Here is a 14,835-nt window from a genome sequence, read left to right on the forward strand (position 1 = left end):
CAAAGATGAGTGGGCCAAAATTCCTCCACAGCGCTGTAAGAGACTCATTGCAAGTTATCACAAACGCTTGATTGCAGTTGTTGCTGCTAAGGGGGGCCCAACCAGCTATTAGGTTTAGGGGGCACTTTTTCACACAGGGCCATGTAGCTTTGAATTTTTTTTTTTGTCCCTTTAAAATTAAAAGTTTTATTTAAAAACTGCCTTTTGTGTTCAGTTGTGTTGTCACTGACTAACATTTACATTTATTTTTGATGATCTTGACCTTGATTTTTGATATATATATATATATATATATATATATATATATATATATATATATATTTATTTATTTATTTATTTATTTTTTACACCTTCAAAAAGCAAGTAGGTGTTAAAATAATGACACAAACCTTGTCAAGAGGGAAGAAAAATAAAAATGAAATAGTATTTTAATAATAGTCATCAAATAAATTGTTCATAAAAAGAAAGTGGAAGAATCTCATGGAGACATTAAATAAGATATCAAAAATGTTGATGATAAAGTAGAGCTTCAAAATGCAAAAAGAAGAAACAGGAGGGACACAAAAACATTTGAGTAAGCAGTTTATTGCAAACAAGCCCATCCATCAATTTTCTATGCCGCTTATCCTCATTAGGGTCGCGAGCTACGCTGGAGACTATCCCAGCTGACTTCGGGCGAGAGGTAGGGTACACCCTGGACTGGTCGCCAGCCAATTGCAGGGCACATATAGACAAACAATCACTACAACATTCACACCCATGAACATTTTAGAGTCACCAATTGGGAATTAATCCAACAGGAAAGCGGCGTAAAACCCACACACGCACGGGGGAGAACATGCAAACGCCACACAGACATGCCCACAGAATAAATAAATAAATAAATAAATAAATAAAGTGCTATGAGTGTGTGCGTGTGTTGCGTGCGGCGTGTGCGAGTGCTTCGTTGAGAAGCCTGATGGCCTGTGGGTAAAAGCTGTTTGCCAGCCTTGTGGTCCTGGACTTCAAACTCCTGTAGCGTCTGCCTGACGGTAGGAGTGTGAATAATGAGTGTTGTGGATGTGTGCTGTCCTTGATGAGGTTGTGTGTTCTGCGTAGGACTCTAGTTTTATAAATGTCTTGCAGTGAGGGGAGGGCTGCCCCAACAATGTTCTGTGAGGTCTTGATCACCCGCTGGAGTGCCTTCCCATCACGTGTTGTACAGTTACCGTACCAAACAGTGATGGAGGCGGTAAGGACACTTTCCATAGTGCATCTGTAGAAGCAACTCAGGATTGTGGTGGACATTCCAAATTTCCTCAGTCTTCTCAGGAAGTACAGTCTCCTTTGGGACTTCTTCAGAATTTGTTGGGTGTTGTGAGACCAGGTGAGGTCCTCGCTGATGTGTGTGCCAAGGAACTTGAAGGTTTTCACCCTCTCCACCTCAGTCTCATCAATAAACAAGGGTTTATGCGGCTCCTTTTCCCTTGTTCTTGGGTCGATGATCATCTCTTTAGTCTTATCTGTATTGAGAAGGAGATTGTTATCACGACACCAAGCTATGAGGTCCGCCACCTCTCTTCTGTATGATGTTTCAACACCACCAGTGATCAGTCCGATGACGGTAGTGTCATCCGCAAATTTAATGATGCTGGTGTTGTTCTGGGAGGCCACGCAATCGTAGGTAAAGAGCGTGTAGAGGAGCGGACTCAGCACACACCCCTGTGGGGTCCCAGTGCTCACAATTCTTGAGCTGGATGTGCGATTGTGGACTCTGACTGACTGGGGCCTGCCTGTTAGAAAGTTAAACACCCAGTTACAGAGGGAGGGTGACAGGCCAAGTGTGAGGAGCTTATTTGTGAGTTTGTGGGGGCTGACTGTATTAAAAGCAGAGCAATAGTCTATAAATAGCATTCTGACGTATGTGTCCTGGCCCTGTAGGTGAGAAAGGGCTGTGTGGATGGCAGTGTTGACTGCATCATCAGTGGACCGGTTCTGGCGATATGCAAACTGTAGAGGGTCCACAGTGGCCGGGATGCTCTTTTTGATATGGGTCATGACTATTCTTTCAAAGCACTTCATAACAATAGGAGTGAGTGCTATAGGGCGATAGTCATTCAAGCAGGTCACGTTGCTCTTCTTGGGTACGGGCACTATGGTGGTGGACTTAAAGCAGGTCGGTACAGATGCTTGTGCAAGTGACAGGTTAAATATGTCAGCAAGCACATCAGCTAGCTCTGATGAGCAAACCCAAAGTGCACGTCCTGAGATGTTGTCTGGCCCTGCTGCTTTTCGTGGGTTTGTTTTGTTCAGAACCCTGCGCACATCAGCTGATGTCACCATGAGAGGTGAGTTCTGTGTGCTACCCAAGTCCAGCCACCCTCTCTGCTCATCAGGAGTTTGGGTGTCAAAGCGGGCATAGAACTCATTCAACTCATCTGGAAGTGTGGTTTGGCTGGACGTGGCTACGCTACTCTGCTGTCGATAGTCTGTGATGTGCTGGAGCCCCGCCCACATGCGCCGAGGGTCTGAGGTGGAATAGTAGCCCTCCAGGTTCTGTCTGTACTGTCTTTTGGCCTCTCGTATGGACCTCCTCAGGTCATATCTGGCCTTTTTATAGTCCTCAGCGGTGCCCATGACAAATGCAGATGAACGAGCACGTAGCTTAGCCCTTACATCACAGTTCATCCACTGTTTTTGGTTAGGGTATTTTCTGTAATACTTGGTGGTGCTAATGTAGCCAGTAACAGCAGAAGCATATTCATCCAAATCAACAGTACAATCTTCCCTCCCTGCTGCAGTTTTAAACACATCCCAGTTTGTGCAGCCAAAGCAGTCCTGAAGTACTTGATCAGTTTCTTCATTCCACACTTTAACTGCTGTACTTACAGGGGGAGCTTGTTTAAGAAGTTGTCTGTATGTTGGATGAAGGAATATGGAGATGTGGTCGGCCTTTCCAAAGTGGGGTCTTGGAACAGCCTTCAAAGCACCTTTCATGTTGCTGTAGACTTGGTCCAGGATGTTGTTTTCCCTTGTGGGAAAGCTCACATGCTGGTAATATTTGGGCAGGACAGTCCTGAGGTTGCAGTGGTTGAAATCGCCAGATATAATGAATACAGCGTCTGGGTGTTTGGTCTCGTGTTTATCGATGATGTCATGCAGGAGGCCCAGTGCGTTAGCGGTGTTAGCTCGTGGTGGAATGTAGTCAGTTGTTAAAAACACAGCACTGTGCTCACGAGGCAAATAAAAAGGTCTGCATTTCACCATCAGCAGCTCAATGTCCTGCGAGCAGTGCTTTTCCATCATCTGTACATCTGTGCACCACCGTTTGTTTACGTAAACACAGACGCCCCACCTCTGTGTTTACCAGACACTGAAGTCCGATATCCCCGGTAAGCGGCAAATATATCCAACTGGATCGCCGAAAAAAAAAAACCTCTAAAATGGAAATAAAATGTTGAAAAAAGGAGTCATTCATTCTTGTTAATCAGCTGAAAAATGGGTTAGGTCATGGTTGATGCGAGTGTTTCCAGGAGGCTCGTGGGAATGTTGCTCCAGGTGGTGAAGATGGCTTCACGGAGGGCATCAACTGTCTGGAACTGATGTCCATTTTTGTAAAGTTCCCTTGCCATCCATCCCCAAAGGTTCTCCACTGGATTTAGATCAGGTCAGGCAAGCATTGTGAAGTGCAGCGTTGTCCTGTTGAAAAAGCCAGTCATTACCACACAGACGAGGGCCTTCAGTCACGACGGACACCCCCTACAACATCTCCACAGAGCCGGCTGCTGTTTGACGCCCCTGCACAACCTGAAGCTCCATTGCAACTTTGACGGAAAAATCACCCCAGATCATGATGGAGTCCCCGCCACTGTGCGTAGAATACATCTCAGGTGGGATCTCCTTGTCATGCCAGTAACGTTGGAAGCCATCAGGCCTATCAAGGTTACATTTTTTCTCATCAGGGAATAAAACTTTCTTCCACCTTTCAATGTCCCATGTTTGGTGCTCTCCATCCATCCATCCATTTTCTATGCCACTTATTCTCACGAGGGTCGTGGGGGTATGCTGGAGCCTATCCCAGCTGACTTCGGGCAAGAGGCAAGACTAATCGCCAGCCATGCGCAGTACTACAAATTCCAAATGGCCAATTTTGAGCCTTTGAAGAACACAAGGCCTTTGAAGACATTTTTTCTTCTTAAAAGCCTTCTCTCGCGGATGCTGTTTGATGGTTATCGGACTGCACTCTGGCTCTTGTTGATCTCTTATCTTGATGGACAGCCAATTGGCCACTCCGGCTGCGGGCCAGTGAAATTATTTTGACTTTTATTGTTCCATAACCCTCAGGATGTTTGACGAAGTTTCAAATGACTGCAAGAGGCCTTGCTTATGCAGCTCAACAATCCCACCAATTTCAAAGAGAGAAAGCTTCTTTGCCTTTGCCATCAAGAAATCATGACAGTTTGAATACCTGACACTAAATCACATTCACTCCACATTTTTGCCAAGATTTTGCCTTTTAAAGGTTGTGCTCTTAAAAGTTTGATTACATTAGATGCTTGTCTGCTTACTTAATTTTTTTGTTTTATTCCCATTTCTTCTTTTTGAATTTTGCATCTGTACGTAGAACCTCCATAAGATCCAACAGTGCAAAATGTAATTTCCTGCAATTGTTGAATTGTGGCTGATTGTTGTTGCGTTCCAGCTGCATCAAGTCTTTGGGAGTTGTGTATCATTAACTCATTTAATATCAAAGACATATTTAAACGTTTTTTTAATCCCGAACACCCGATCCCAACAACATACGTATGTCTTTTCCATTTTTTTGGTCGAGAGGCCAAAAAAAGGTGATGACGCAACTCTTCACTAATGTATTTCACTTCAGAGCAATTTTAAGCCATAAAAACGAGCACAAGGTGGCAGAAGTGCATTCGATAAGAGCTCAGCGGGGATCGTGTGAAGGGAAAAATCACACGTGACAGGAAGGAGGAAGTGAGGGAGCGTGCAGGAGTGTAGCGTGCAGAAGGTTACGCATTGTAGGGAAATTTTAACATGTGCACACGTACACTCGAGCACACACATGCGTGCACACACATGCACACTCATAGTTCAGTTCCAAATGTGAAAATTGTAAATTGTTCATGGTGTTATATTTGTAAATAAATTGATATTTTGATGTAAAACAACCATTTTGTGTCGTTTATGTTGGTATAGTTGTTTAGATATTCGAGCTGTCACAAAAGCAACAAATATTTGTGTCAAAGTGAAAGTTATGCTTGAAATGTCTCTTTTCACAAAAAGCTGTTTTTCTCCCTTTTTTTAGTCAGGAACTGATATTTTCCTGAAACGTACCTATGCTCTACTGCTGATTACTAAAGAAAGGAAAAAGGTGCAAACAAACTTTTTTTCCCTGATGAAAGACGGGAGGCTAATCTTTCTTTTGGTAGGTTCCATGTTTATACAGCCCAGGACATGATATCCAATGTGCCTCGAAAGAGCGGTCAAAATCATCTAAAATGACCAGTACTGAAGGGGTTGTCTTTTGAAAAATGGCTGGGATTGAATGAGTTAATATCCTTTTCGTCAAGATCATTGATATGTCTGACAACAAGTACTTTGGCTTCCTAGTCGCCCGCTGAGAGGTTTTAAATGGGATCCGCGTGCATAATGTCATTACATCATTGTTTTGGTGCTCAAGTGTCGCTCTAATTGTTTTTTGTTCATGCTAGTGGCTTTGTTTGTGTTACAGTGCAAGTGTGTGCATCTGCTGTGGTTCAACCTTTAAAAAAAACCCAAAACAATATCTCCTCAAGCTCAGGTGTTATTTCCTGTCCTGCAGCCTTTAAAGCAATAAAATGCCAATGTTGTCCTGCCGGGAGCCAAACTCACGCCTGATGTATGTCCTCTTTAGCGCGTATGTAACGTCATCACATGCTGTTCTCAGTGGGAGGGATTTGGCATCTCAGGTTTTTTAAAGATGAGCTCTGGTGCTGCATCACAGTGTAGCTCGTGTCGCACGATGACCATGACCGTTCTCTTCACTCTCCTCGTCCTCTCAGGTGAGACACACCCAAAAAAATCACTGGTAGATTAGAATGCTGAAGCTTCATTCAGTAACCGTCCTTAGCCGTGGGAGGGGCCGCCCGTGACCAAGTGTGCAGCTACCAGGACGTCGTGGACCACCTCAACCTGACCACCAACACCAAAGCCTTCCAGCTGACCCGGCCCGTTCTGGACCACACTCGGCCAACGTTGGTGGAGCTCAACATCATCCTTTACGCCATCCTGGACGTGGTGGGTTCCCGAAAAACTTGACATGGATTTCATCCTAAAACCAGTGGCGCCCTTTTTGACTCCCGTGTGTTCGCAGATTGAGAAAACACAAACCTTCATCCCGTTCATCTGGGCATCCATGGTGAGTCCTGATTGTTGGGGGGGCACTGTGATGCATTTTGTACATTAAAAGCTGCTAAAACCAATCCAATGTAGGTCAATATATGCTGTCAAATGATTAAAAAATGTCATCAAATGAATCAGTTTTCAAATGAATTAATCATAATCAATCAACATTTGCAACTATGTGTGAAATATGTCTATTTTTTTTGTCTTATGAACAAAACAATAAATGAACTCAAAGATAAACGACAGGACGCAATGATCTGTTTGTATTTGTTGTATTAACAGCTCCAAATTAACTGAAAATGTAACTCAAGCTAAAAGATAGCACACGTGGGAGCATCTATTTGCCTAACACGAGCCTCTTTAAAGGAAAAGTGCACTTTTTGGGGGAATTTTGCCCATCATCATGAGATAAACACACGTCTTTGTCTTTTCCGTGTGATATAAAGATATAAAAACAGATCAAAAGAGAAAAGTTCTTCAATGCGCGTAATGGGACACACCTATTCAGCCTACAAAGCCTACAAATTAAAACACCTCCAAGACCAAACAACAAGGTTTCATGGTTTTCTATCCGTGCTGTGATCGTGTAGTAACAGGCACATTCATGATAACACGGAATACTTACAGTATTTTGCACTATTTTGGTCATTTTAAGCATTAGCCGAACTTCCTTCCTGGTTGCATTGATTTCACATAGCAACACAGAAAGGAACACCTACACCTCGCGTTAACGTTTCCAAACTCAAAAACAAAAACACGGCAGCAGCTCCGATATCTAGTGTTACCTTTCGCCAGTGGCCTGATGCATTGTGAGCGAGTGTGTGGTGAAGCAAGTCGCTAGCCGGCTAGTACAGTAGCTAGCCGGTGTGGTGTGGCGAGGTGTCACTACAGTAGTAATGTAGTTCTTTGGCGTAACAATGTTAATAACAATAATAATAACAATGTCGCTGTAGCCTGGTTAACATGCGGGTCACATTATGGTAAATGGAGCATTGTTGGCACTTTTTGGAGGGTTTTTTCAGAAGGCTTTATAAGCTGAATAGGTGTGTCCCATTACGTGCATTCTTAACTGCTTCTTTTTAGCTGTTTTTATACCTTTACGTGATAATGAGGAAATGACGTTCCGAGGAGGACTAGGATGTGTTAATTACGTGTTAACATAATTAATTATATTAATTAGTTGCAGCTAACGTGCTATTTTTGACGGCCCTAATGCTAAGCTATCTGGACAAAACATCTATACATACATCCTTAGCTTTGTTTTGTAGAAGACAAAGCAAGCACCTGTCTAGTAATAATGTACTGTATCACATTAATAATTAATTCATGCTATTTTGCACCCGAACCGGACCTTTGACACCCCTGTTTTCATCTGGTAATCAAAAACATGGTCAACTTACAGATTTGGCACAATGAGCGCATCTTTTGGGACCCCGCTCAGTTTTGCGGAATCACTGAGTTTTCCATTCCCAACGACATGCTGTGGAAACCAGACATCTTCATCCAGGAGATGTGAGTCTGAAGTGCACACAAGCCAACTCCTCAAAGTTCACAGCACAGTATAAGACAAGGGTGTCCACATTTTTCCCAGCGAATTTCACGTCCGGTAACATCAGAGGATACAGGGGCCACTTCAATATTTTACATTTTGTAAACTAAAGTGTGTAGATGTGCTAGCTCGTTACAGTATATATACAAAAAGAAAAGCAGCCTAACAGCCAAAAACGTACCACTTCCACACGAAAGGGGAGGAGAACCTTCTTCCACTCAATCATGTGGGCGACGTCATGACTTCATGCAGTGTTAAGGTAATGTCATGCAAGCTAATGTCGCAATGTTTTATATTGAAAAGAGGGGCTCTGCTGTCAGCTCAAGTTTCATTGAACTACAAGTGAATCGTGTATTGAGGCATTTCAATGTTAAAGGTGAAAATGACAGATTTGGTCAGACAAATATGACACAAAGAAAGCTTGCCGGGTAATAAGAGGCCTCCTGTGTACACTTTGTTCACTTAATGAGTTTGCTATAGGCTCCCGTTCATGTGCGTAAACACAGCTTTTATCAGCGGGACAATGCAGTGTGTTCTCATGTGATCCGCAAACGGGCCATGATTGTGTTTGTGCCACTGGTCAGGACTGAGAAGGACAACTCCCATCCCAGCCCTTATCTGCTCATACACCACGACGGAAAGGTCATCTTTGAGCAGGACATGCGGGTGGTGAGTACGTGCAAGATGGACGTGCACAAGTTCCCCTTCGATACTCAGCGGTGCAACATGTCACTCGGCTCTGGAGCTCTTTGCTGTAAGCGTTTTCATACTGACAACTTCTTGTTGACCCCTTTTCTTGACATTTTCGTCCTGTCTGCTTTCCACATAGACGATCAACTACGAGTCATCCCCGTGGTCAACTCGTCACGGGCGACCGAGTTTTCCAAAGAGTTGCTGCAGTCTCAGGGAGAGTGGGAGTTCCTGCATTTGTCCGTCACCAGCTACAATCTCAGTTTTGACGGACGCGTGTGGGAGCAGCTGGTGTTCACTGTAGGACATAACCTCTATTCACTTTGTGGTTCCACTTAAGCATCTTTGGCTGCGTTCACACTTGTGGTTTGGTACTCTGGTCAGCTTTCATGCCCATGTTTTTAGTCAAGGCTGTATAAATTTGGCTGATTTGGTTGTATTCCATACAGGCATTGTCAAAAACATTGGCATCTTTAGCCAAAAACATTGGCCATCCATCCATCCATCTTCTTCTGCGTATCCGAGGTTGGGTCACGGGGGCAGCAGCCCAAGGAGGAAAGCCCAGACACCCTGGCTACCTCGTCCAGCTCTTCCTGGTGGATCCCGAGGCGCTCCCAGGCCAGTTGAGAGACACAGTCTCTCCAAGGTGGGCTGGTTCTTCCCAGAAGCCTCCTACTGGTCAGACGTACCCTGATCACCTCCCCAGGGAGGCGTCCGGGAGTCATCCTGACCAGATTCCCAAGTCACGTCATCTGGCTTCCCTCAATGCAGAGGAGCAGCGGTTCTACTCCGCGTTTCTCCCGGATGACAGAGCTTCTCACCTTATCTCTAAGGCAGAGCCCAGCCACCCTTCGGAGAAAACTCATTTCGGCCGCTTGTACCCGCGACCTTGTCCTTTCGGTCACTACCCAAAGCTCATGACCGTAGGTGAGGGTAGGAACGTAGATCGACCGGTAAATTTAGAGCTTTGTCTTTCGGCTCAGCTCCCTCTTCACCACAACTGATGCAGCGTCTGCAGTGATACCAATCCGCCTGTCGATCTTGCATTCCATCCATCCCTCACTCGTGAACAAGACCCCAAAGTACTAAAACGCCTCCACTTGGGGCAGGATTTGGGGCACTTCATCCTTTTCAGGGTGACAACCATGGACTCAGACTTGGAGGTGCCCATGACTGCATTTTGTGACGTTACTCAAATAATCCAAACCAAAATGGCGCACCTGGGTTGGATAGGTAGGTTATCTTTGTATTATTCTGTTTAGCAGCTTACATTTCAGCAAAAGCTTCTAAAATATACTTTTACAGAATGCTATTGAGCAGAGAGACAGCAGTTCTGATGTGTTTTCCAAGCCCCCCCCAACCCTAACCATGCCAGAGTGTACTTTCCCATCAACAGGGGTTGGATGATGGTGTTAACCAAACAACACTTCACCAAACAAACCTTACCAGCAAAGTAAATGCACCAGATTTCCAAACGTGACCAAGTGTGAATGAATCCTTCAATTCCGATACAACTGCACACTCAGCGTGACCCTTGTCCTCTCAGTTTGTAATCAAAAGGCGGCCGCTCCTGCACGTCATCAACTTTCTGCTACCAATCCTCTTCTTCCTGTGCCTGGACCTGGCCTCCTACTTCATCCCGGTCCACAGCGGCGAGAAGTTGAGCTTCAAGGTGACGGTGCTCCTCGCCATCTCCGTGCTGTTGCTCATCCTCAACGACATCCTGCCCTCCATGTCCAACAAAACGCCGCTCATAGGTACGCTATAGGCTGAAACTCCAGGCAGAACATTTGTGGAAGAACATTTTTCAGCAACTATTGCCAGAATTTAGGTCATTTATCAGGGTCAAAAGAAAACCCGGGGGTGGGGTGTGGTGGTGGCGGGGGGGTTTGGGGGCAGGAACCTTTGGATGGTGTCTGCAGCTCTGAACGTATCTGATTACTCCTTTTTATTTCACCTGCCGACAGTTTGCACACCACATGCAAAAGCTGTACAAAATTCATGCTAGCTGACTAGAGGTGAAGGGACATCACGTAATAGCTGTGGTTCTCTTTACACTGCCCCCCACTGGGTTGGAGGGGTGGTGCCGTTACTCCAGTGTCATCAGTGCTTTGGGTTTCCACGTCTTATGCCCCTTAATCAATTAATTAATCACTCTTAAGTAGGGATGCTCCAATCGATTGGCCACCGATCAATATCGGCCATGAATGCCTTTCAACGCCGATTACAAAAGCCAGTCACCTCTGGCTCGTACTAATGCAGCTGTAGCGAGCGTCCCCCACCCACTTTCCTTCACACTGTGCAGGCATGCCAAACCCAAAACAAACATGTCTGCCTTGTGGAACCTACCTGCCGTTTGTGAGAGTGTTATATGTTATCAGTGCAAAACATGCCATGGAAAACATCTTGCCTGGGTAGCACGTTAAAAAGCTTGAAATTAATACGGTTTTTGAGAACAAACACTTTGGATCGTGATGTGATGTGATCATCAGTCAAACGGCAGCTAATGTAGCCAAAACACTGGACAACACGCGCCGGTATGTGCGTAACTGTCAGAAGTCTGAAGCAAATAACCTGAAATATAATTGAATTCTGGGAGTCCTGCTAGAGCACTGGTCTCCAACCTTTTTTGACCCACGGACCGGCTTCTGTTCCCACAAATCACCCGCGGACCGGGGGGGGGCTTTGTACATTATAGTGATCTAATTTATATTATTTATTATGTATTGTGTAAAACTAAGACATGAATAACATCAAATTAAAAGCACAAAATGAATGCTGACCCACCATCCACCAGTTCAAGTTCCAGCCAAGTGTTTCCAGAGAGATGATTACATGGCTGTTTGACGTGTGTGTTAAAAGGCAGTGTGCTAGCATGAATTAACTTGAGACAAATGTGCACATTAGCACTCAATAAGTCATCAAAACTTACCTTACATCCTATCAGCATTTGACACCAAACATGAGGTGAAAGAAAAATGGTAAAAATACAGTAGTAGTCTATCTGTGCGGCATGAGATAAAGTTAGCACACGCACAATGGACATGTGGGAAGTGAGACGAATGTAACAGAGAATCCGACCACTTTTCAAAATAAAACATAAAAAAAATGAAATAATGGAAATTATTTTTTCTTTCTGTGCGGCCCGGTACCAAATGACCCATGGCCCGGTACCGGGCCGCGGCCCGGGGGTTGGAGACCACTGAGCTAGAGCACCATCAGACTACGTACTCTCACATCCAAAGTTTCCTTAAAGAAGGCGCCTCATCCTTCACCATCGATATATGTTCTCTCAAAAAAGTAAAAAAAAAAAAGTAAACATGTTTTTGTCTAAATGAAGGTGATTTTATGGTTCCCTTATTCGTATCCTATAGCCAAAAGCAGGGGTGCAACCAGGAATTCTGGGTCCCATGGAAAAGAAAATCACGTTGCGCTCCCCTTTTTATTTTTAAAAAATTACCTATTTTGGGGGGCCCTGGCAGTCAGGGGACCTTGAAATTGGCCTAAGTTTTTTCACTTATATGGCACCCCTAGCCAATAGCACTCATCATAAATAAATTGAAAAATGTTCACTTAATCTATTTGATCGGCATCGGACGATTTCACTCATGGATGATTGGCATCGGAATCGGCAGCATAAAACCCTCATTGGGGCATCCCTACTCTTAAGTCATCGTCTTTGCAAGACATCTTGGACAATTGTCTGCTTCCAACTTGGCGAGAACCATTTGGGGGACCCCATTTTTTGTTCCTATTAACTACAACAATGATGGCGAGCTAGCCAATCCAAACCAAGAGACCTTTGACCTCACAAATTCACACAATTCACAAATTCAAAGAAACCTTTCCAGAAGAGTGGAAGCTCAAACAGCCACTTAGCTTAGGTTAGGTTAGGTCCATCCTAAGCCTAGCCTCAACCCTAACCCTAACCCGAACTCACACCTTAACTCCTAACCTTAGAAACAAATATGGCAAGCCAGCCAGTCCAACATAGGACCCGAACCTCAACCCCATTTCTAACCTTCCTTGACCCTCCACATTTCAAGATTCAAGATTCAAGAGTTTTATTGTCATATGCACAGTAAGACAGGTAGTTATACCCAGCAAAGAAATTCTTGTTCTGTTCATTCTCCCAAAAAAGAAAGAAAACACAAGAAAATGAGGTCAGTGAGGTCCTCGCTGATGTGTGTGCCAAGGAACTTGAAGGTTTTCACCCTCTCCACCTCAGTCTCATCAATAAACAGGGGTCTATGCGGCTCCTTTTCCCTTGTTCTTGGGTCAATGATCATCTCTTTAGTCTTATCTGTATTGAGAAGGAGATTGTTATCACGACACCAAGCTATGAGGTCCGCCACCTCTCTTCTGTATGATGTTTCAACACCACCAGTGATCAGGCCGATGACTGTAGTGCCATCCGCAAATTTAATGATGCTGGTGTTGTTCTGGGAGGCCACGCAATCGTAGGTGAAGAGCATGTAGAGGAGCGGACTCAGCACACACCCCTGTGGGGTCCCAGTGCTCACAATTCTTGAGCTGGATGTGCGATTGTGGACTCGGGACTTGGGCCTGCCTGTTAGAAAGTTAAACACCCAGTTACAGAGGGAGGGTGACAGGCCAAGTGTGAGGAGCTTATTTGTGAGTTTGTGGGGGTTGACTGTATTAAAAGCAGAGCTATAGTCTATAAATAGCATTCTGACACATGTGTCCTGGCCCTGTAGGTGCGAAAGGGCTGTGTGGATGGCAGTGTTGACTGCATCATCAGTGGACCAGTTCTGGCGATATGCAAACTGTAGAGGGTCCAGAGTGGCCGGGTTGCTATTTTTGATGTGGGTCATGACCATTCTTTCAAAGCACTTCATAACAATAGGAGTGAGTGCTATAGGGCAAACCCTGCGCACATCAGCTGATGTCACCATGAGAGGTGAGTCCTGTGTGCTCCCCAAGTCCAGCCACCCTCTCTGCTCATCAGGAGTTTGGGTGTCAAAGCGGGCATAGAACTCGTTCAGCTCATCTGGAAGTGTGGTTTGGCTGGATGTGGCTACGCTACTCCGCTGTCGATAGTCTGTGATGTGCTGGAGCCCCGCCCACATGCGCCGAGGGTCTGAGGTGGAATAGTAGCCCTCCAGCTTCTGTCTGTACTGTCTTTTGGCCTCTCGTATGGACCTCCTCAGGTCATATCTGGCCCTTTTATAGTCCTCAGCGGTGCCCATGACAAATGCAGATGAACGAGCACGTAGCTTAGCCCTTACATCACAGTTCATCCAAGGTTTTTGGTTAGGGTATTTTCTGTAATACTTGGTGGTGGTAACAGTCTCTATGCATGTCCATCCATGTTTGCAATGATCACGTGCAAAAATGCCAACAATGGTGTTTTCTTGTCTTTCTTTAAGCCACCTACTGCATTGTCATTTTCGCCCTGATGCTGCTCAGCCTGCTGGAGACCATCCTGGTGATCTACCTGACGGAGGGGGTTGCCATGGAGAAGCTGGCTTGCTGTGCAGACAAAGCGGAAAAAGCTACCGTAGACAAATCCAACACAACGAGTGAGATACTTTCAAGTTTGCGCTATAACGACATGATCCCATCACTCTAACCAGTTTTACATTTCCAGAAGAGAGACGACAGGCGGGATCTTTGTGCACGTGCGTGTCCAGCGGCGAGAAACAGCACGAGATGCTACCTGTCGTTGAGGAGGTAAAGCATCCCTAGTTCAGCTCTTTTAGGAGACCAAATGATGTGTTCATTTGGGACATATCCCACTGATGTGGGAGGGGAGAGAAAGCCTGCTGGCTCGCCATTCTGCACTAGGAACCACAAAATGTGCCTTCCCGAAATGGTTCAGGCAAAGTTGAAAGCAGATGATTTTCCAAAGATTCATTAAAGACTTTTGTAGCGTCTTTTGTGCGTGCAGGTGAACAACGGTGTGCTCAGCTCGGAGTCTCAGGTGTTACTGCTCGTCATGGCCGAGCTGACCGAGCTCCAGAGGATGCTGAGCGTGCACCTAAACTGCAGAGAAGACGGAGGAAAGGCGATGCGCTTGGCATCCAAAATCAACAAAGCCTTCTTCTTCTTCTACCTTCTCACCGCCTCCCTCTTCCTCTTGTTTCTGTACCTGGAGTGGACCAGTTAGATGTTTCTATCCGTCCCCCATCAATGTCTTATGAGAACATATGCACAAGCTTCTACAGAAAGATGCAATTCTCAATTAAAGCTTTCAC

General features: G+C 45.1%; 1 protein-coding gene across 1 annotated transcript; it reads left to right on the forward strand.

Moving 5' to 3' along the window:
• Positions 1-5,966: 5,966 nt before the first annotated feature.
• Positions 5,967-14,747, forward strand: LOC129167919 (5-hydroxytryptamine receptor 3A-like). Its single transcript, XM_054752618.1, has 10 exons — positions 5,967-6,035; positions 6,104-6,270; positions 6,347-6,391; positions 7,781-7,890; positions 8,512-8,681; positions 8,757-8,917; positions 10,164-10,374; positions 14,008-14,160; positions 14,229-14,311; positions 14,529-14,747. Exons 1-10 carry the CDS (start codon positions 5,996-5,998, stop codon positions 14,745-14,747), a joined length of 1,359 nt encoding a protein of 452 aa, XP_054608593.1. The 5' UTR covers positions 5,967-5,995.
• Positions 14,748-14,835: the final 88 nt, after the last annotated feature.

The sequence above is a fragment of the Dunckerocampus dactyliophorus genome, chromosome 2 (assembly GCF_027744805.1).
Source record: "Dunckerocampus dactyliophorus isolate RoL2022-P2 chromosome 2, RoL_Ddac_1.1, whole genome shotgun sequence".
NCBI classification, from domain to species: Eukaryota; Metazoa; Chordata; class Actinopteri; order Syngnathiformes; family Syngnathidae; genus Dunckerocampus; species Dunckerocampus dactyliophorus.